This window comes from Kryptolebias marmoratus, linkage group LG23, assembly GCF_001649575.2.
Source record: "Kryptolebias marmoratus isolate JLee-2015 linkage group LG23, ASM164957v2, whole genome shotgun sequence".
Classification (NCBI taxonomy): domain Eukaryota; kingdom Metazoa; phylum Chordata; class Actinopteri; order Cyprinodontiformes; family Rivulidae; genus Kryptolebias; species Kryptolebias marmoratus.
The window spans coordinates 2,871,454-2,893,777 of record NC_051452.1 but is presented as its reverse complement, the minus strand read 5'-3'; the positions used below and the strand labels follow the sequence as shown (position 1 = coordinate 2,893,777).

The 22,324-nt window shown below is 38.4% G+C and overlaps 1 protein-coding gene across 1 annotated transcript in view; it reads left to right on the top strand.

Moving 5' to 3' along the window:
* Positions 1-271: 271 nt before the first annotated feature.
* Positions 272-22,324, top strand: part of LOC108244316 (E3 ubiquitin-protein ligase Midline-1) — a 38,277-nt gene continuing 16,224 nt past the window's right edge. The window contains exons 1-3 of the mRNA XM_017430419.3: positions 272-532; positions 13,114-13,907; positions 19,914-20,009. Of these exons, the coding sequence (XP_017285908.1) occupies positions 13,182-13,907; positions 19,914-20,009 (822 nt within the window). The 5' untranslated portion in view covers positions 272-532; positions 13,114-13,181. The remainder of the gene's footprint in view (positions 533-13,113; positions 13,908-19,913; positions 20,010-22,324) is intronic.

Sequence of the window (22,324 nt, the reverse complement as noted above, 5' to 3'; positions counted from 1 at the left end):
GAGGGACTGCACGAAGCTTGCACGCACTTCCTCACACAATGCACAGTGTGCAGCAGATAAAGTTATGACCACACAGACACACACATCCAGTTCAAACTCCACCTCTCGGCAGTCCAGTGATTGGCCTACTTAAAGGCAGGGCAGCTTGCTGGCAGATTTAAATACAGTGAAACAGAGAGGAAGGAATGAACAGAAAGGGGGGNGGGGGGGGGGGGGGGGGGGGGGGAATAGTGAAGGGGCGGCGCACTAGTTTGTCCCGTCTCTCTCTCTCTCTCTGCTGGGTCAGGATAGGAAGGCTTACCCGGGCAGAGGAGGAAACGTGTCAGGAGAGGTGATAACAGCCACGGAGACGTATTCACATCCTCTCAGACTCCTGAGATTGCTCCTCGCTGCCGTTTTAGTCGCCCCTGCTGCTTTTTTCTGCATCCCGCTGAGGAGAGAGAGGGCTAAAGATAGATGCCAGTCTCCCTCCACACCTCTCTCTCTCTTTTTCACTTTGTTTGTGGATGATGGGATTTTAATCATGTGGAAGGTAAGAGCGGAAAACGAGGATGCAAAGGGCATGAGATTGGTTTTATTTTGTTACAGACTCCATATTTCCTAGAGAGGGTCAAATTGGAGATGTCTCAGTAGGAGTTTGTGCTCCTTTACTCAAGTTTTTTGAGTTCCTGGGGGATTCCCGCATGCTTTTAACCTCCTATCTCAGTTCAGGCTATGGAACTGAGAAGTAGTGGCAGCTTTGCAGGAATGATAATGACAGAGCAGTGGCTTTTACAACTCCGTGAGTCTCGTGAAGTCATCTGTTTCGTGGTTGGAGAGAAACGTCTGCAGAAGCAGTTGCAGAACATATGTATGACAAGAAGCCTGTTTTTATCGTGTGGCATGAGTCATTAATTCCTGCTTGTCATTGTTTAGGATCTGAGCAACTTCATTAGAGTTTTTACTCCTGCGTAGAAGAAAAGCAAAATGATTTAATCCATTTTTAGACTTGAAACCCTTTGAATATTGACTAAGACAGTACATTTAATGAATGTGTGTGGTGAGGAAAAGTTAGAGTCTGGTTTTGTGACCCAATTTCAAAAAGCTGCTGTATGTTTTGATTGTGGCGTGAAGCCCAAGATACATAGAGACAGAAAAAAGTGCCTCAAGGGTCGCTTACAATGTGTGCACTTGAGTGCATTTGGGTTTTTGTGTAATAAAGTGCTTTTCAAGTTTTTTCCCCTCTATTCAACTAAACTGTATCCAGCATGTGATCGACCAATACATGTCCGAATGCAGATCGTGCCTTCGTTCATGTTAGTGCAACTCACTCATGTGTTTTATTAGCCTCCAAGAAACTCCAACGGCGTGGGCTGGGGCACGGTTCGTACGCATCAGTGCACGCGTGTGTGAATGCCTTGTGTGTGCGTCTGTGACAGCTGGCTAACACAAGCTCACTTATCCTTCTCACCTGCTTCGTATCACGATGAAGGAAAACCACGTTATCAGAGTTTAAAACAGCAAGAAATCCAAAAAAGCCAAAAAAAAAAGAACCAACTGAATTAGTTTAGGGTTAGGATGCGCAACTTTTATGGCAGGAATTCCAAACTTAAAGATTTAAATATTGCTGACAAGGTTCTACCTACAAAATCTTAGAATATCAACGTGTTTCATGCTAACAAAGTCAACCAAAAGTTTATTTTATATGTGTTTACATTCCCTGGATTTGATTCGACCAATCGGAACAATGCAAAAATGGCTTTGTTGGAAGTTGACTTTGAAGTTGACATGACGTAGACCAATATAGTAACAAAAGTATTGTTGCCGTTTCGTTTCCTGTTTCCCTTGACATGTCTCTGTAAGACATTGTCATCCTGGGCGGGCTGCAGAAAAGCCTCTCAGCTCCCAGATCAGTCTTTTCCCCTCCTCTTACCTGGATATTGACCGTGGGAACAGACAAAAATAGCAAAGGCGGCACTTTTGCAATTCCTTTTTGTTTTTTTTTCCTCCCCCATTTTGGACCTGTCTGTCAGTTTGCTTAAATGAAGGCTAAGCTGCGAGCTCGAGTTATTTATAAGCTGCACAACTTACTTTGATCACTTTTGCTTTGATTCCTTGGAAAAAATTGCTTTCAGGACAACATTAGCATAAGTGATGCCTCCAAAAATACCTTGTTATCTTACCAGTGTGTCGCTAATGTGATAAAACGGGGAGGTGTGACTCATGAAACGCTTATCACTACATAACTCGTTGATTTTATCTTCAAAGTATCAGCAGACGCCCACTTCAGGCGCATGGGGGGAAAAAAACACTAATTGCTTTCTAAATATCCTTGACAAGGGACAAAAACACGCCGCAATACTTTTTTTTTTTTTTTTTTTAACACCCCCTCTCTCTCGTTCCTCCATAGATCAGTTCATTTTATCCACATCAGTGAATTCTTTAATCACCAACCATGCTAGATGAGTTTAATGTCGTCATGGAAACTTGCACAAGTGTGACAATGGGTGCATTTAGTTCAGAGAGATTTGGCAGCTTTTGCAGTCCTGTGGAGAGGATAAGTAGGTCCTCAAACTTTTTTTTTTCACCGTTGTCAGAAGCTTGTACAGTTTAAGACAGGGTATTGTCACCCCAAAATTTTATATTTAAATACTGCTCAATTTTTTACAGTGAATTGCTGCACTTTTATTAAGACACTTCACATGAAAAGCCAATAAATACCAGAGTTTATGCTTTAATCTCATACTGAAATATGTAGTCTTAAAAGAAAACACTGACTTTTATGAAAGTCTATAATTTTAAATCAAACAGAGACACAATCTCAAAAGTTGCTACAAATTAACATTTGAAAAACCATTCATGAGCAAATATTTACATCAAAACAATTTGATAATGATGTTGATAGCATTTGATCTGATAAATTTGATCATGACGATATGTTGGTATTTGATCATGATATATCTGTTGCACTCATTTAAAAAATGCAATAAATTTAAAGTAGTTGTTGACTAAATTAAGCATTATATGTTTTATGCAATAAAATGCAAACATTTGCAGGATCAGACTGCAGTTACAAAACTCCTGATTGGTCGTACAGCCATCCATTATTGGGCTAATTTACATAACAGCTTTTTTTTAATCATTGAGCTGTTCCATGTTAACATAACTATGCAGGAAGCAACATTTATTTAAGTTATTGACTATGAACAAAAAAGTAAAAAGAACCATAACTGGAATATAAATGATTGACAGCAAGGTATAAATTAACATAAAAAGGCTTGGGTTCTTCATACGCAAACAGCTTCTGAACATTTTCAACAACAACAGAAAGCTTTGTAAAAGTATAATGGGCCAATTGTGTGTTGTTTGTTTACATGTAATGGGATATATGTGCTGAATTAACAATTGCATAAAAAGCTAATACAACGTGTGATGAAAACTAAACTTTATTGGTCCAAGAATTTGTGTTCTGACTTGGAACTACTTAAAGCCCAGTAAAGATGGATGGTTTTGAAGTTAAATTTGTAGTAATTTTGCTTTGTCTTAAGATAAAAATAGATGGTTTATTCAACGATGGTCTGAAATCTTTGAGATGGAAAATATTATGAGCCACCTTTGACTCAAGGTCTCGAAACTATTTAGAAACGTTCACAATTTCCTGCTATCGTGCCACGGGAGTTTGAACGTGTTTGTTTGCAAATTCTCTAAAAATAATCAGAGTCATGGAGGTTGTTTGGAACCCATCTTCTCAATTTAGTTTGCTAATAGTCAAAGAAAATGTGAGTTAACTTTGAGATATGGTCATTTGTTTAACACAAAGCTGCCAACTGACTGATGTTTAAAACATCAAATCGATCATGATGGAACTTTATTGATTTAAATTTGTCGAATACATCTCTTTTTCTGACATCTAAATATTCAAATTCAATATAAAAACATGATCATGCAAGCCTGACTTTGGCTCCAGTGTTTTAAAACTATGCATATTAGGAAGCCCAGTCTGTAAAGTAAATTTTTAATTGCTATAATATTTAAAATGAGTTTACATGAAAGAGAAAACGCTAAAAGTCTGATCTTAGTAAGTTATTTGATTTACAAATCTGTTTCCCTCAAATTTAAGTTGTTTCAAGGATAAAAAAGTAGTTTTAATTTGAGTTACTTGATCAATGGAAAATATTGTTCCATCTTACCATCATGCAACCAATTTTAAAAAGGAAAGATTATTGGTTTACTGTGCATACACCCTTAAAAAGTTCATGAATGATGGAAACCTTGCATGCTACACTGCAGCTGCTCCCTTCATGTGTGCACATGCTACTGGCAGCTCAGTGGGACTGCTTTCATGTTGTAAACATTTCATTATCCAATCAAAGTTGCAATGACAGCTTAGCATTTCTGGGAATGAGCACATTTTTTATCATTTGCATCAAAGCATTATTGAATAATTGCAATAATAGAAGGACGCATTGACCACATCCTTGAGTCTATCATTCCAAACCATAGTCTTGGGGTTTCTTTACTTGTGTCTTTTTAACATTAAATAAAAGCAAGCGTAAAACCAAATACTCAAGCAGGAGTATGTTGTATAGGAGAGACTAGGAAATGAATCTAAAGTAGCCTTAAATTGTGTTGACTTCTCAGTATTAGGCATAAAAACTTTCACTTAACTGAACTTTGGCAGTAGGGAGTTAATTTGAGGAGCTTTATTCAAAGTACAGCGAGCTGTGAGGATCAGAAAACATACAGAAGGGACAGTGTGACCTGGGTTTAGTTGCAGTGCAGACATAAGATCTCATTTTCCAACGACAAAAGGTCTTTGATACCAAGCTTTCATTTTGACTTGTTTATTGGGAGTTCTGCCCATCTCTTTCTTGTCTAAAGGGAGCACTGAGGATCAAGCACTCCGATAAAAACAACACAGTCAACGCCAGACTTGTTTTTGTCTTTTATAATCTCCGGCCGCCAAACGTGACGTTTAATCTTACTCATCACACGGTGGCCAATCTGGGTCACGCAAGCAGGAACCCAGACAGGCCCCTGCCACACACAAACAACAGTCACAAATGTCTCCCTTCATTACCGTCACTAATAGCCTCTGCATCCCAGACTATGACTGACCAATCCTGTTAAGTGTGACTGACCACTTCAGACCATGAAAGGCCTCGATTGGTCACAGCCGGTTTGGAAGGAAGCGGATTAGGGATCAGCGTGGCAGGGTTTCTCGAAAGTGTTGGTAGGGGGCAATTTTAAGTGTTGTTAACTAGTTAAAGGTTTGAACCATACAGCTTAATATTCCCCAAAAAAACCAGGAAGAGAAAACTGAGAATGGGAAGACAGAGGAAGAGAGATCCTTGTCTGAATCAGGCGTCTAAAGCTCACATTTTTGATTACAAAAAACAAAACTGAAGCTTGTTAGTTCATTGTCCAAGTACACTTTCTCATCCTCTGTCCTAACTGGTTGCATGGCACCAATATATATAGGTATATATAGCTAGTCTACAGACTATAATCACTCTATCCAACATATGTTTGAAGACTTATGACATAATTGGTAGGAATATATAATATAGCCTAGTTCGTAGCAGGAAATTAGAAAAATTACGAAGTGATTAATAACCCTATACTTACAGGTACATATGGGCTGTATTGAGAATAAAACCATTGTTTAAAAGAATATAGAACTTGCTTGGAATAGAACTGTAAAAGTACCCTTCTTTTCTAATTTTCTCTGCACATCCGTGCTGTAAAACCCATATTTTACAGCAAATTTTCGTCATTTCGGGGCAGAGATTGCGCGACTCGTTAAAGCCCACTGGTTCTCAAACACAATGTGAGGTCAAAGGTTAATCCGTGTAAGCAGATTCCTTCTAATTGTTTTTTTTTTTACAAATCCCATAAACAATTTATGGATCTTTGAAATTCTTCAAGAGATTGCTGTAAACAAGGTAATCAAGAGGATGAAAGGTTTAAAGAGAGGAACAAATAGGTTTAGGTTAATGAAGATTTAAATCATTTTATGGTGTCACTATTTGCCGAGGTAGACCATATTTAAAAAGGAAAATGCGACTATGTTGACCAAATAAGGTTTTTTGTTTGGTGCTGAGATGTGACACTATAACCACTGACAGACAGACCTCGTGTTTATGCTCCGCCTCAGAGGTTTTTCCAGGTTCTGACATTCCGCTGTGTGTTTTCTATTTTCTGCCTCCTGCGAGTCGAGAGAGAACTGGAACAGAGAGATCATAAAGTGACACACACAGTGTATGCTGATTATGCGAGCCAGGTCAATGGGAATGACCTACTTCTTGGATCCGCACCGTGGCCTGCCACAGTGGCTCTCATCAAATCACCAAAAAAGAGCCCTGTACCCAATTGTTGTGTGGTTTATTTTCTTTAAAGCGGTGCTTTAGTAGCATTTGGATGCTTACTATAATGATTCCTGGGTGTGTTTACGCAATTTACCAGAAGTGATCTGGCAACAGAATCTTTCTACTCTGGCACAAAGAGAAGCATATTTTTCTTCTCAATTTGTCAGAGCCTGATGTTGTTAAAACGTGGAAAAATAAAAGTTAAAAACAAATAAATGTCCCTGTAGTAGAGTTTACAAAGGGCTATAATACAAAGTCAGCAGCATTTAGTAAAGAATACCAGACAAAACAATGATTAGACATATAGTTAATTATAAAACTGCAGTAGATCAGAATTACTTAGGGTTTCATCCATTTTGGGTCTTTTAAATCCAACATTCTTTCCATATTTCGAATTACACAGACTGTCTCGCCACTGGTTTTTGCCCACATCTTGCTCTTGTCGAATCAGTTTTTAGAAAATGGACAGAAAGAGTACCTATTAAAATTTCATCAGCTTAAACTATGACTGGAAGGGGAAGCTGCTACCTCCATGGATCCAGAGTTAATGAAAGATTTAGTAAGAGGGCGCAGACGGCACTGATAGAAACTGGAAGACGGATCAAAAGTTGAAAGCGGCTTAATACCTGAGGGGCTTTGTGATTGTTATTCTCATCAAAACTTTGCTTGTTAAATAACTAGTGAAAGCGAGGAATGAATTTATACAAACTGAAGAGCTAAATAATAAAATACATGCATCTGCAAAAGGTTACATGCTTTGATTTGTAGATCAGAGAGGACATAAAAGTTTAGTTTGAAAATAACTTCAGGAGTAGTGTCACGGCAATGACATTGGTTCCACTTACAAAAAGATTTCAAAAAAGTAGAAACTCAAAAGCCATTATGAACACAAAGAATACAGAAGCAACACAACCACTACTGCTTCTAAACATTTCTTTTCAGAGGTATACTGCTGTCTCTGTGGAAAAGGTCAAGGGGTTTACGGCGTCTGCATATCTTCCAAATATCTGACTTCGATTTTCATCTTGAGCTCCTTTGTCAATTTTCTATTTATTTTTTTAACAAGTCCTCAGTTGTCTTTAAGCATTCATGTTCTCACCTACTTTTAAGAGCCTCATATAGAATGGTTAAATGCCATATTTTTTAGGTCAAATTAATAACATTTGGCCTCAGCTGTTGAATTTGTGCCGTGAAAGTCGGCTAATTTCCTGAAATGTTTCACTTGTTCAGGTGAGTTTTCTTTCACAGTACACTAACCCTTGATAACACATTTCATAAAACTATCAAACGAGAAAATACCAACTTGTTCAGGAATTTCACACCAGAGACCTGAACTAAAATGTTTTTGGATGCTTTGGTTAAACCTTGTCAATGACTTGTGTTATATTTTGAGATTTTGCAATGAGTCATAGTTCACAAAATTGTTGAGGACCATGCTCAGCTACCATACTAAATTTAAACTCAATATTCTTAAAAAACATCTGAATTTCATCCATTTTTTGTTCTTTTCTAAGGTCAATTGGCTGTGGAAGCCACTTTGAATTGGGTTGACCTAAAAATAATAATAAAATAAATCAGTTCTAGATGTATACTCAATCATAACTTTCTTATTTTTTAATTAAAATATGAGCAGTGGGTCATGAGACATTTTGCTAAGAGACAAACCCATGCAAACACAGAAACATTTTTACCTTTTCTCTTACGCTGCACGGTGAGTTAAAACAATCAGAATGAAACTTGAAAAATATGAGTCTGTTAAAAAAACCATCTTGGAAAAATCTAGAAATGTGATTAGTGGCTACCAGAATCATCAGAATCACTTTATATTTAAGCTACAACAACAACTGCAAATCTTGTGGTTTTGTTGTCAGCAAGAGCCTTCGTCCAAACCACTGTGGTCACGTTTTCTATAATAACACACTGGAACTGAAGAGAAAAGCAAAACAAATGCAGATTTGATGTATAAACTACATTACTTCAGTTTAAACATGTTTATGGGTCTGATTATGTTCTTGTAGCAGCACAAATCCTGTTCTGCTATAAACATCGGGTTCTGCTTGGTTGGTAAAAGCAGCTTTTGCTCATGTGCAGAAGTTGTGGGGTCAGAGGAGGTGGAATACCACCGAGGCATTCAGCTTTGTATTGCCCCCCACTGAAGATCATCGGTACTGACAAATCAGACGAGCTGGTGCAGCAGAAAGGCCTTTCACAAACCGTGACAGCTCTGGCAGTCCTGAGGCACCAAGTCATGGTGGGAAAAATAAACAAGTTGCATTTTTTTTTTTTTCTTCCAAATTCTGCCTCCACGGCCGTTTTATCCCTGCTCATCGTTGGCCCCGTTTTTCCTCACCCAGCCTCCCTTCTTGATGCATGGTTCAACAGTGTCACCTACGGTATGCTTCGAGGCATTTCACCCTCTCTTATCTGCCGGTTTTCGACTTGTGTGCTTGTGGAAGAGCTAATTGGCTTGTGTGTCTTGCCTGAAAGAAAGAAATGTTTTTCTTATCAGTCAATACTTCCTTCAGGATGCCACACTGTTAAGCAGGAACTAATCACAGCGCCATCAAACCGGAGCTTTCCTCGTTTTGTCAGGCAGAGGTTTTATGCCTCCTGGAAGTTGGCTGAACCCAGGTACTGACTTCAATTCAATATCACACCACTATTTATTTTGGAATACGTTTAGTGCTCCCTCCTCACACCCACAGCTACTTCAGCTGGGATTAACTGAACTGACAATCCATGCAGTTTGACGATTAGTGGGTTTTATTGAGATGTATTCGTTACATCTTGTCACAATTTCTCATGAACTGCTGGACAGACTTCAATAAAACTCTCAAAAGGTAAATATTAGATGTACATCTGTAACTGATTAACTCAACTGAACAAGTTTATTCAATTTTACCAAGTCCTGGATGATTATGAATCTTCATCAGCATAATTTTACAGATATTGTGCTAACATATCGTACCCCTAATATATACTTTAACTGCTACAGTGTGCAAGATCTTTGCTTTTAACTCTGGCATAAAACTGTTGGAGTCAACCATGACTGTTAGCAAAATGTCTGATGAAACACTGGATCAGAGGTGTCCACTGCACTAGACGGATTAACTTTTGGACTCAACCCAATTAAAGATGGTCGTCAAAACTAATGAACTTTAGCAAATGTCTATAATATGAGCATTTACAGATTGTTTGACATCTTTGTTTAAGACTCTAAAGGCAGCCATTGAATAGAGACCATCATATTGTTTTGTATACTGAGGTTAAAAACAAATTGCAAATTTATGAGTCTGTGGATTTGTTGGCATTTAAAAAGTAATTCTATTTATACTTGAAAGCCAAGGGAAAAGAGATTGGTAATGTAGGTGACAAGTCTGGAGTTTTTTTGCATTCATAAATGTAACAGATACTCAGTAATTCCGTCTTTATTTTGTCTTTTGTTTCCATCCAATAAAAACTAATTTTAAATAAAAGGCTTAAAGTAAGTTACAAACCAACGATAGGACAGAAAAATGTGTCCTTTCAGATGATTTAATGAGCAAATTACTAAAATTATTTGTAGATTTAAATGAGAATGTTTTGTGTACACTTGTGATTCTTTTGATACTCAGACAAATTTACAAATCCATAATGAAACAATTTAGCTTAATAGCTCTTTTAAGTTCGTTTCTCGCTCTACAAGATGGTCTAAACACAAACTGTTGTCCTAAATAGACAGAACTTGCTTTAATATGCTCTATAGATTACATTTTACATCCACTTTGAACATTTTAGTGGACTCGGCTCAAAAAAGGCTTTACAGCTATGTTATGGAAGTAAGGTCAGGTTTTCTTGCTTAGTTTATTATTTTGCACCAAGCTTCTATCTTTCTGTGAACATAAGTTTTCTTTTAATCCATTTTCTGCCTCCAGTTAATCAGCATAAAGGGAACTTTTATCTGCCTTCAACTATTGTAGGCACCGAAACTGCTTGAAGTGCAGAAAGTTCAAGTGAATACAGTCGAGCTAGAGCACTTTTTTTTTTCTTCCAGTTTTGTATCAGATGAAATGATGCATAAGTGGATAGAGCATACATACAGGAGATACCTGAATGCACTCGTGCTTTAATCTTATTCAACAGTGACATCTGCTGAAAATGTCACCCAGTGAGAGATAAATTGATGCGTTTCCTGCTTCTAAAATGAATGCATTTGATTTGTAAAACATTATTCATGCGATTGCAATTGTTATGCTTTGTGCAAGTTTAACTCGACTTCTTATAAACAAAAGGTAATGGTTATAAAATTGATATTTTCCCCACCGTGTTTATCAGTGAAGAATAAAGCAGCCACAGACAGTTTTTTAGGGGGATCTTTCCAAGGACTGAAATGAAAGTCACTGTGTAATCTAACTTAAATGTGATTTGAATATAATTGTACAAATTGAGCATTTTGAGGATTTAATTTGCTTTATAGACATTTGTTGGTGTGGAAGTTCACAAGAAGGAGGTTAAATCCATCCAAAGATGACCTCTAACAGGGCTCCTGTGCAGTTGCTTCTTGTAACTTTAACCAAAAATTACTGGAACCTAAAAAAGTCAATTTCTCCGGTTTTTTTGGCAACATGTGCTTCAAATTTCTTCACCGCATTGACACCAATAATACAAGTAGTTTGGGCTGTCTGTGTGAACAAACACTTTAGCACACAAACTATATAAATTAATATAAATGGTTTGTGTAAACAGCTTCCCATCATGAGCAAAACATTTTAGGTTTTCCCTTGTATGTGTTTAAATTGCAGTGGTTAGTTTTACTCTTGGGCTAATAGTTTGGTAGTTTATTCCCAGCTGGTGTCTTATATTAATGTGAAAAATAAAAGACTGCCTTTAATAAAAGCTTGGTTTCGTAAGCAGTTTAAGTACAAAAGGGTTGTCTCATTTTAAAAGACAACCTATTAATTTATCTCTAACTAAATGTTTTATTTTACCTTTCTCACAAATATCAGACCCTCTAGGATTTCGCGATGTTGCGATCGCAACTATTAACGCAAAATCAAGCAAACCCCGCGAAATTGCAACTTTGTCCAAAACACTGCAACTTTAACTAAAATAAGCCCAAATAACTCAGGAAGAAGACACGTGACGTCACTTCCTGTTAACATCAGAATGCCGGGAGCGTGCAGGAGCAGCGACCGAAGCCAAAATGTGCGCTAATGCTTCACATTTGCCCACAAAGATTTCAGCAAACCAGTTTCCTCCCCAGCTGCAGCTGTTTTGCACGTCCTGCAGTGTAATNAACATAAACGCATCGACAAACACTTTGTGTCTGCAAAACATGTGAGGAGAGCTGCAGACCAGGGACAATCCAGAAATGCTCATGAATGTCAGTTTAGAAGCTATCAAAGTTCTCAAATAAAGCACCTTTTGAGAATGTCAATGTTTGTTGGGAAGGATTTTTGGTTTATATATTAAAAGTTATGTTTTTTATTGATTTTAGTCAAAAAACATTGCAACTTTTCATCGCAACTTTTAGGAAAATGTCCCGCGAAATCAGGCATTTTAGCCCGCAACAATCACGAAAAATGCCAGCGAAATTCTGGAGGGACTGAAATATAGGTCTGCATAATTCTGAATAGCAAAAAATTTATTTTCCCGTATAAAACTAAATAAAACCCAACATCAAAGTGTTGATTTGGACCTCATATAGCTGCAGTGTTGACAGACAACATACTTCCACTCGCACAAGTCGTGCTGAAAATCAGAACTGCTCACTTTGGGAGACTTGATGGCTTCAATTTTTTCCAACCCAGATTGACTCTCTGAAGAGCAAACAGCACTCACTTCACAAGGTTCAGATGGAGACACTTGTTCAGAGATCAGTAACAACACATGCTGTTTTCTGCGTGCTTGTACACACCCCGAAAAAAAGCCAAATCTAAGACACCCTGACAGATGAAACAACCAAAAAAAAAGTAATCTTCTCTGTGGGTGGAATAAGTTGACATGTGTGCTAATTGCTAACTGCCTACAGCTGCCACCGCTGCACCTAATATCAAAACATCACTCCCACTGCCGTGTGAATGCTAACGCACAAAACACACCCTTCAGTTAGATTAAAAAAAGATTGGAATTTAAGTATAATCCAAGCTGAAAATTAGGTCCTGAGTACCCTTATTCAGTAAAACTATTCAGTTTACTATGATTAGCGCTAATTGCTAAAGAGCCACAGCACTACTAAAAAAATGAATCACTCATAGCTACTGTTGCAAATCCATCAAGGAGACCGAATTGTGCAGAGAAAAGGCTTGTAAAAATATAGTTTTAAGCAATTCTTGACAGTTTCTCGAGTCTTTAATGCGATTTGAGCACAAAATTCTTGCCTCTGCTGCCAGATGGTGATGCTGTTAATCCAAGCTTAGCCAAAACTAATGTGCTGCTGTTTGCAACTATAGGTTTGATAACAATGAGTAAAAAAAGGATAGAAAGCTTGTGTTCAACACTAATCTTTTCAAATGATCAAGAATGAGACTTTTTTTTTTTTACTTAAAAGGTCCAGAATCTTAACCTTTTAATAGATCTGTTAGGTGGTGGTTTTAAGGACTTCTTCCTTTAAAAAACACCCCTCAGTGTTGCCATTCTTTAAGTCTGATCACTGCTTCGCTCCATTGAGATATAAGCTCTCCCATGAAAGCAGCTGAAAGTAAGCCGTTTCACACAATTTAATCACAAATCCCTCTGCTTTCTTTCCCCCCCTTTGTCATCCTGCCTCTCTGTCATTGACCCCCAGACAGCTGAGCGGCTCTTCTGGATTTTGCTGACGCTGTGCCTGGTCCCGCCTGGCCTCTTCTGAGCAGGATGGACACTCTGGAGTCAGAGCTGACCTGTCCAATCTGCCTGGAGCTCTTTGAAGACCCGCTGCTGCTCCCCTGCGCCCACAGCCTGTGCTTTGGTTGTGCCCACCGCATCCTCGTTTCCCACTGCGCCACAAACGAGTCCGTCCAGAGCATCGGCGCCTTCCAGTGCCCTACTTGTAGATATGTCATTTCCCTGAGTCCAGAGCGTGGACTAGAGGGACTTAAGAGAAACGTGACCTTGCAAAACATCATCGACAGAGTTCAGCGAGCCTCGTCTTCGGCTGGGCTTCCTCTGCCGCTGCCTTTGCCGGCCCCCCACAGCGGGCCCAACTCTCCCTCTGAGGAAGGGAGCAACCGGCTGGCTCTGGTCCCCGTCAGCGCCGCCATGTCCAGCCCGTGCACCCCACCGGAACCGGTCCAGTGCCAGTTCTGCGAGCAGGACCCACCTCAGGAGGCAGTTAAGACGTGCGTGACGTGCGAGGTGTCGTACTGCGACGAGTGCCTCAAAGCAACTCACCCAAACAAGAAGCCATTCACCGGTCACCGGCTCATCGAGCCGATGCCCGACTCCCACCTCAGAGGGCTCCAGTGCCTGGAGCACGAGGAGGAGAAGGTGAACATGTACTGTGTGAGCGACGATCAGCTGATCTGCTCACTGTGCAAACTGGTTGGAAGGCACAGGGAGCATCAGGTGGCAGCACTGAGCGACCGCTATGAAAAACTCAAGGTAAGCACCAAAGCGGCTTTAACTTTAGTATTTGAAACTGTAATTATATGAGTTTTCTGGTGGTTTAATAAAACTTGCTGCTGCTTCCAAAGAGATTTGACTCACACTAATTACAGATAAGCACATAGACCCTCCAACCTTCCTTTATCTTATGCATATAATGAATTTTAAACTTTAATTTCATTCTGCTCTGATGTATGAAATTTCCTAATATCCCTATGCAGGTATCTGACTCGATTATCAAGTAAGATTTCATTGTTTCACGCTAATTTATAATCTCTCCTGAATAATTAAGCAATTAGCATAATGATTGCACCGTGCCAGCAAGCCAGAAGGGTATTCAGAGGCATGCACACGGAGTGAATATGGGAAGTGCCATTAATGATGAGGCATGGTGTCTTCAGTGAGGTTGCAGGTTAACAAGCGCCACTTTCCTGCTGGGTTGCAGGTCGCTTTAATTGCACAATGACTGTCACAGTGTGTCGGTAATGGCCACGGAAACGGTTTGGGCTTCATGCGTCTGCAGTATGATCGAGCTAAAGCTAGTTGCTGCTGCCACTTGGAGAAATTACACAAATGCAGATTTTACATCATGTTTTATTAATTTATTTACAGCAGTGCCTTAAATACTAGAGGCAGTTCCCTGTTATGTAGTATACTTTGTTTAATTTCTAGTAAAAATCCATGAAGGATACTGTTTGTTGTATTTAAATTAAATCCTATTTCATGTCCAGCCTTTAAATTTTCACTTTATGCTGATTCATGTCACTTTTTCGACAAACTCTGGCTTCCTGTGGCGCCAAAAGTTATTGCAATTCTTCCTTTTAAAGTACAAGCTTTACATATTTTAAAATAAGGTTTTGTGGAAAGGTTACAAGCTATTAATACCTAAATACTGTTTATTTTTGTAAAGATGCATAAATAGTGAAAACTCGAAAGACTTGAAATGTTTTCCTTATCCATTTCTCCACTTCTATTTTGGTGTTCAAACCATTTTTTGTCATATTTTCTGGGACATTCCATGCATATCACTTTTTCAACTTATCAGCCGAATACGAGATATCTCCACCCTTCACGAGAGGAAAGAAATAATATCAGATGATTGGAATGGTTTCCTTTTTCTCAGTCACACTGGTGGTTTGTGGCTGATAAGAGCCGCAGAGGTTATTGGGGGAACTCCCATCCTTTCTCAGAGATAAAATTACCCCCGTCACAGAAAATTGACGAAGGAGGTGGTTGGAAATAGCTTTTAAAATCTTTAGCTGAGGGTCTGAGGGGAAAGAACCTTGACAATAAAAGATAGGAGCAGGTGTTTGTATGTATCAACCCCCTTTTCTTTATTAAACCCCTTTTTTAAGGGTTGACAAGGGCCTTCAATCATCATGATTTACAGATTACTGATTTAACCATTTTATTAATCCATCAAAAAAATCTTGATATATTTTAATTGTCCAACAGTCATCACAGGATTTGGACTTTGACTTTAGCAAACCACTTAAAATACATCAGGAGTTTAAAGCATATGCTTTAAAGCCTTTTTTTGTGATTGTCAGTTTATATTTCATGCAGAAGTGCTCCTTTAATCTGTAGAGGTTTATTTAGTTTCTCTACAACTTGAAGACTGTGGACAAACTGCAAAAACTAGACATTTATTACCTTTTTAAAGCTGAAATCTTCTTCGCCTTATTAGCTTATTTACACTTTAGCATGTGCAGATGAAGCTGGTTTTATTTGAGACTTGTCTGGATGGCTAACATATCCTTTTATGGCTGCATGTGGGTCTCTCCCACCCCTGTGGAGAAGTATCTTGTTCTCTTTGATATATTTGTTTTACAAGCTAGCTCGTAAGTTGTCTGACAGACGCGGGACTAATGAAGTTGTCCAGACTAAAACTATGTAAAGGCTGTTAAGAGAAGGTCTAAAACCGAAATGGTTTGCAGAAAGACTGTTCTCTGAAGGAGCAACAACACATTTTGACAACCAAGTTTGGAAATAAGCTTGCCAAGGCATTTTTCTTTCCCCACCACCCTTTTACTCTTTCATGAGTAAACAGTCCAAAAAAGTGTTGTTTCTCATCTAAAATTAAAATGGAAAAAGCATGTATTGTGCAAGTCTCGGGCACATTAAGGTTAGAACCGCAGCAGTTTTTTGTTTTTCAGGCTTATGACTGACCTCTTGGACATCGATTCGATAAGGTTACGTGTTTTTCCTTTCAAAATAATTCTCTTCTACATATTACAAGTCCAACAACATTTCAAACTGTGAATAAAAGCCTGCGTGCTTCTTATTTTTTCTTCTGAGAACTTTTCGTGTAGGACTCACAGCCTCATTTGTTCCCTTCTGAGCTCAAGATTTCTTTTTGCTTCGGGCTTTCTTGTCTCTTGAACACAACAACAAACAGTTGTGTGCACACTTCATTCTTTTCTCTGTTTCCCTCCAAACAATGTTCCTTTCTGCTGTGTTTTGCTTTTGGATCACAGCTCCTTGTGTCCCCCCCCGCGTTCCTCTCCAACAGAAACACAAACATATTGTTTCAGATTTCCAGCCGAGCTCAGGCATGAAAAATTAGGTGTCAAGCAAACAAAGAAGTGCACTGTCACAGAGAAAACCCACTTTTTTGATGATAAAATACAAATACAGCATAGACGTGTAAAATGCCAAGTTATTGTTTTGTTTAATTTTTTCCTTTTTCTCACACATTCCACCTTTATTTTTACTTTCTTCCACGGCTTCGGTCTTCGTTTTCATCGCTAACATTCCTCCGATCAATCATAGAAATCAGACAGGAAATAAAAGGAAGATTCTGAAAACAAGTGAACCTAAAATAGGTGAAACAAAAAACATGAAACCACATGAAAATATCAGATTAAATCAACCTTTAAAACTTTTTTCTTATTTCAGCAACACATTCAAAATTATACGTAAAATTAGCATCTTTGAAAGAGGACGCTTTATGTTTGAAGGATGTCGATCTCTGCATCTTATAGGTCCATGGGGACTGGGCACCTTTAATGGTGTACGGCACAAAAGAAATGAACTAACTGTAACAGTGAAAGTGAAAGTGAAATTTATTTATGTAGCACTTTTCTGCAACAAGGCGACTCAAAGTGCTTTACAACTAGGGCTGCGACAACGAATCGATAAAATCGATAAAATTCGATAATTAAAAGCGTTGGCGACAAATTTCATTATCGATACGTGTCGCGCAATTTATGCGTCACTAACGTTGTCGCGGAAACTGTGACGTCACCCGCAGCGCGTTTGCTGAACAAACTCCGTCCCAAATATAAGTCATTGCTCCGTCCGCTCCGTTAAAAAAAAAACAAAAAAAAAAACTGTCCGCTCCGTATGATGATGAAGAAGCTACGGCTCCTCTTCCTCACTGCAAACTTTTTCTTTCTGCTCCTCCATTACCGTTTTGGGGGGCATGTTTTACTCACTGCAGGTTAGAATCTGCTGAATAGGGTTTTGTGTTTAGTCTTAAAGTTGTTAAGCAGCAGAACTAGCTCTGTGAGCTCTGTTAGCAGCAGTTAGCATACAGGAAACATCACGCTGCTTTCAGCGCCACCCGGTGGCATCACAAAGTAATGTTTAGTCATGGGTCAGGTCACTGTATGCAAGTGAAGAGTGAGGCAACATTTAACTAAATTTACATCTACTTATTTATGTAATTAAGTGTTTAATGGTACTTGTAGTGTGTGTGTTTAATTGATTTAGTTGTAAGTTTTTTAGAGATGTGAAACACGGGTGTTAAATAAACTATTGTTATTTTCTGCTTGAGAGCTAAGTATATAAAGTGAGAATGTTGAATTGAATTTATATTGATTTATTTAAAAATAAGAAAGTAGTAAAAGTTTTACATCAACCTACTCCTTTACATACAGATAACTTTTTTTATATGGGCCAAAATGAATGACTGAATGAATGAATGAATTCCAAGACGACCGATTAATCAAGAAAATAATCGCCCGATTAATCGATTATTGAAATTATCGTTAGTTGCAGCCCTATTTACAACACAGAAACAACAATCAGGTACAGAATCAAATACAGATAAAAACATCAATCATGTATAATCTAAATAAAATCATGAAACTAAACATATCTAAACATGAGCTCAGACAGTCAAAATAGTAGCTAAGATAACCTAAATGAAATCATGATGAAGTTAAAGCTGAACTAAACAACAATTAGGAATCTAACAATATCTAAAATATGAGCTAAGATAAACTAAACTAAAAGTACAGGAAGGCTAAATAAGCTAACATAAACTGAAACATGATAATGCTAAATTAAAGATACAACATGGCTAACTGATAGTACCAAAGTTGTCATCTCTGACGTTCATGCATAAAGATAAAATAAAGGCATTTCTTCCTGAATCATATTATAATGAACTCAGTGGATGTGCATCTATAACTGATGAACTTTTGAGTTGATCATAAAACATCCTCAGAGCACTAACAGAGTGCAGAATTTGGGGTAATTGCATTAGATTGCTTATAACATTATTTTCAAGGTTTTACTAAAATGGCTACAACCCTTAAAAACCTAAAACCTCCAGCACAATGCAATGCAATTGGCATTTATTATAATAAGCTTTTTAATAAATGATTAAAACAAAAAAATTGGAGGTTGTATTTGGTACAAATAAACATTAACAAGCACTTTGGTTTAAAAGTGAAATTTACTTCCATCCGCTCTTTAAATCAGAGTGGATTAACTAAGCACAGATTAACAGACTGACTTTAAAAGTGTAGCTCAGATTGGTGGCAAAAAAATAAATAAAAAAGAGGACGTGCAGACAAAAAGAGACAGATGAAGCAAGCAGGATGATCAACAAACTGATGAGACACGCTGGCATTCGCTTCATCTGCCTTTTAATCAACTTTCTGCAGACATAACTGCACGAGCCGCTGACTTCCTCTCGTCTCCCTCCTTTGAGAGATTAACGGCGTCATATTCCTGTTCAAGCAGACCCTCATGTTGCTTTTGTGTGCCATCTGCGTATTAAGGTCATCCATTAAGCCCCTAGTGGCACCACGACACGCACAAAACACACAAATGCTACCATCTCTGTGTCTGTTTGCTGCTGTTTACTCAGTTTTCCCTCCGGGCAGAGCCTTTTTAATCCTCACAACATAATTGACAATGTTGCTAAAAAAAAATAGGTTAAAAGTAAACTGTATTGTAACATTTCTTGAAGGGGTGTTTCATTATTTACCTTTAAGAAATTATAACTATTTACCACAAGTGTATTAGGTCCTATTTGTGCTGCTCCACAAAGCAATTTTGAAAGCACGCAGCAAATGTTGCTTTCTGACGTGGTTTGAAATGTGAAAGTGGTAACAAAAACAGCCTAAACACGCCGGATTTGGCAATTATGTGAAACATGAAAGCAGAGGGAGCCATCTGTGCCCTGCCTTTTTTTTTTAAAAAGCGGCAAAGAAGCGAAAAAGGAGGAAAAGCGAGGGGGAGGAGCACGTCGGTGCCGTCACCTGTTCGCCGGTTCGTTTGCCCGGGAGCGCTGCTGCGCGCTCTCATTGGGGAAAAAAAAAAAAAAAAAAAAAAAAAAAAACCTTTTGAAGCCTGATTTGTCGCTTGGCTGGGTCTGCGCATGGCTTGATGCTCCGTGGAGTGGCTGCCCCAGTCACATCCTCTCGTAGAGTAGGATCCACTGGCCGAGGCTTGGACGGGGCAGGATGAGGAGGCAGTACAGGGATGAGGGGTATTACCCTCACTCAGAGGTATGTGGTCCCTGAACGCACCTCTAAAACTTTATAGATACAGAGAAGAAAAATGCCATCTTGTTTTTAAGCTCTTTTGTGGATCAGCACCTTGCTACTTCTTCAAGTATTTCCAGGAAATGGTTCTTTAGAGATGTCGTTTGCTGCATCTTTGTTGCGTTTTTAGAACTCGCCACTTTTGTCTCTTCCAGTTTTAATAACATATTTTTTACAGTGTGTGTTTTGAAACTGGCTTTGTTTGTGTGTTTGTTCGCCCCAGCAAGCCCTCGATTCCAACCTGAGTAACTTAATCAAGAGGAACAATGAGCTGGAATCTCTGATGGGCAAACTGATCCAGACTTGTCAACATGTAGAGGTGAGTCCCGGGGATCTCGTAGGGTCGTTATGACCCAGATTGTCTGCAGAGACAGGATTTTAATAAAAATAATGGACTGCTTATGTGCTTTGGTGACTGCATAGTTATGAAACGGCCTTCCATTATAGAAAACACAAGTTTATTCAAACAAATTTGGTTCGATTTAACTTGTTTTTAAAAAATGCACCTCCAATTCCATGGTCATTTACTTGATATTGTATCACATCTTTTATATGTCTTGCAAAATGACTTGAGAGTGAGCTTTTTACCCTTTAGCACAAGTTAGCAGCTAAAGATGCAGCACATGCAAAATAAAGCTGAGATTTTGTTTAAACACCAATATTTTTTGCTTTACTCGTCTCCGCATTTTGAAATAACGACTGCTCAAAAAGTTATTTCAAAACCCGACCATAGGCTTTGACATTTTGTCACGTTTGTGACATTTTATAGACTTAATTATTTATTAATACGACAAATGTCAGTGCCTGTAGCCTTGAGTCGCCTTCAGTTCATTTTAACTGGATGAAGATTTACATCTGATGGATTTTACATTTAACAATGCTGAAAAAAAAAAGATAATAGTTGTAAATTAATGTGCAATAATCTTATTTTACATGTGAGGTGCTTTAAATTTTAGGATTGAACTACAGCATCTTTAAAACAATAAAAGAGCCTAAAATTCCGTTTCTTGTATTTCTCACGATTACACATCATTTGGTTGGGTTTAACATATTTGTTGTTGTGTTAGAAGATTTGTGTGGCTGTTTGCATGAGTTTAGCTCTGCTCAGGGCATGTCTGTGCCAAGCCTGCCTGTTCACGTTACGTTGCAGCACTAAGATGCTTTAAATAAAGCAGTGCCACAGGGTTTAAAAATTACAGAGAGCAGCCTCTTTGCCTGCCAAGACCTTTCCAAAGTGCAAGGGAAAAAGAGGATTCTGATGTGCTGAGATTTAATTCCTTTCAGTTTTCTTGAAGTGTTTTGCATGCTTGCTTTTGTGCTCGTGTTTTCTGTTGGCAAAGGACGAAGAGAAATTTAAAGTCAAAAGAATAAAGTTGTTTTTTTTCCCCCTGCCATTACAAAACAATTAAAAATGGAAAGACTTCACTTTAGCAGGTTGTGTTTCTTCTTTAAAGAAAATCTTCTGAACACATAAGCATGTATTTCCTGGCTGAGTCAAACCTGTGCAACTATTGCATATTGTTGTTCATGCTACCAAAGAGTGCTAAAGCATCTACAATGGTAGGCAAAGGTTAAGAAGAGCAGATTCTAGGCTTAAACCCTGAATAACAACAACAACTAGAACTGGAAGAGGATTTTAAAGCTGCAGTGGTTTATAAAACCTGCTGGATGAATTGTTGAGGCAGTCAAACTCTCACTTCCTCAGAATTTGACCCTCTAATAATAATAAAAACAACCAGAACTGCAAGATCTTGCCAGAAAAATAATAATAAACACAAAAAGTCGCACCTACAGTGCTGTATAAAATTTTCAACACATTGTTTGGGTGGAAAGCAAACTGTAGCTTCCAGTAAACATCACTGAGCTGAAAGTGAAGGGATACAGATTCATCTTGCTTCCTCTGGCTTGGACTCCTATTATTAATACAATAAGTTGCAAAAGAAGTCCAAGCCCCCCTGACACATGCCTTCCAAAGCCTAATGGTTCCTGCAAATGTCAACCTTGCAGCTCAAATAGCCAAAAAAAGCATTATAACTAAAATCTTAAGGAGTGACAGCAAATCAGTAAAGAAACAAAGAATTGCAAATGCACAGTAACAGTCTAAACTCTTAAGAACAATTAGCTGCTGTAATGTCTGGTGATAGTGTACCGCCAGCACAAGCTGAGGATGAAAACTACATTTATATATTTCTATTTAGGCTCCCTGAGCTGCATTTGATGAATGACATTGGAAGGTATTTTAAAAACAGACCGGGTCAAATATGGTACAAAAAAAAAATAGAACAAAACAAACAAACAGAAAAAAGCAATATAAGGATAATTGCTTGCGTGCTGCAGAGAAGCTTCCTGAATATTTCACACCAGATTATCCCAAAACACTGCAAACTCACATCCAGTTCCTCTGACTCACCATCTCGGCTGTGCCCACAGATTTCTGCTCCTGCAGGACATTTCGTATGCACGCCTTTTCAGCCAGCATCATGTTTCTTGTTTGAATCTAATGCCAAACCACACTCGGGGCTTTCTATTGCTTATTGCATGTCGAAAAACAGGCCGTTAGAAAGGGATACAGGAAGAGTATATTGTGCACAAATAAGAAAACGTTAACTTTAACAGTTAATGAAGTCGGTTTGC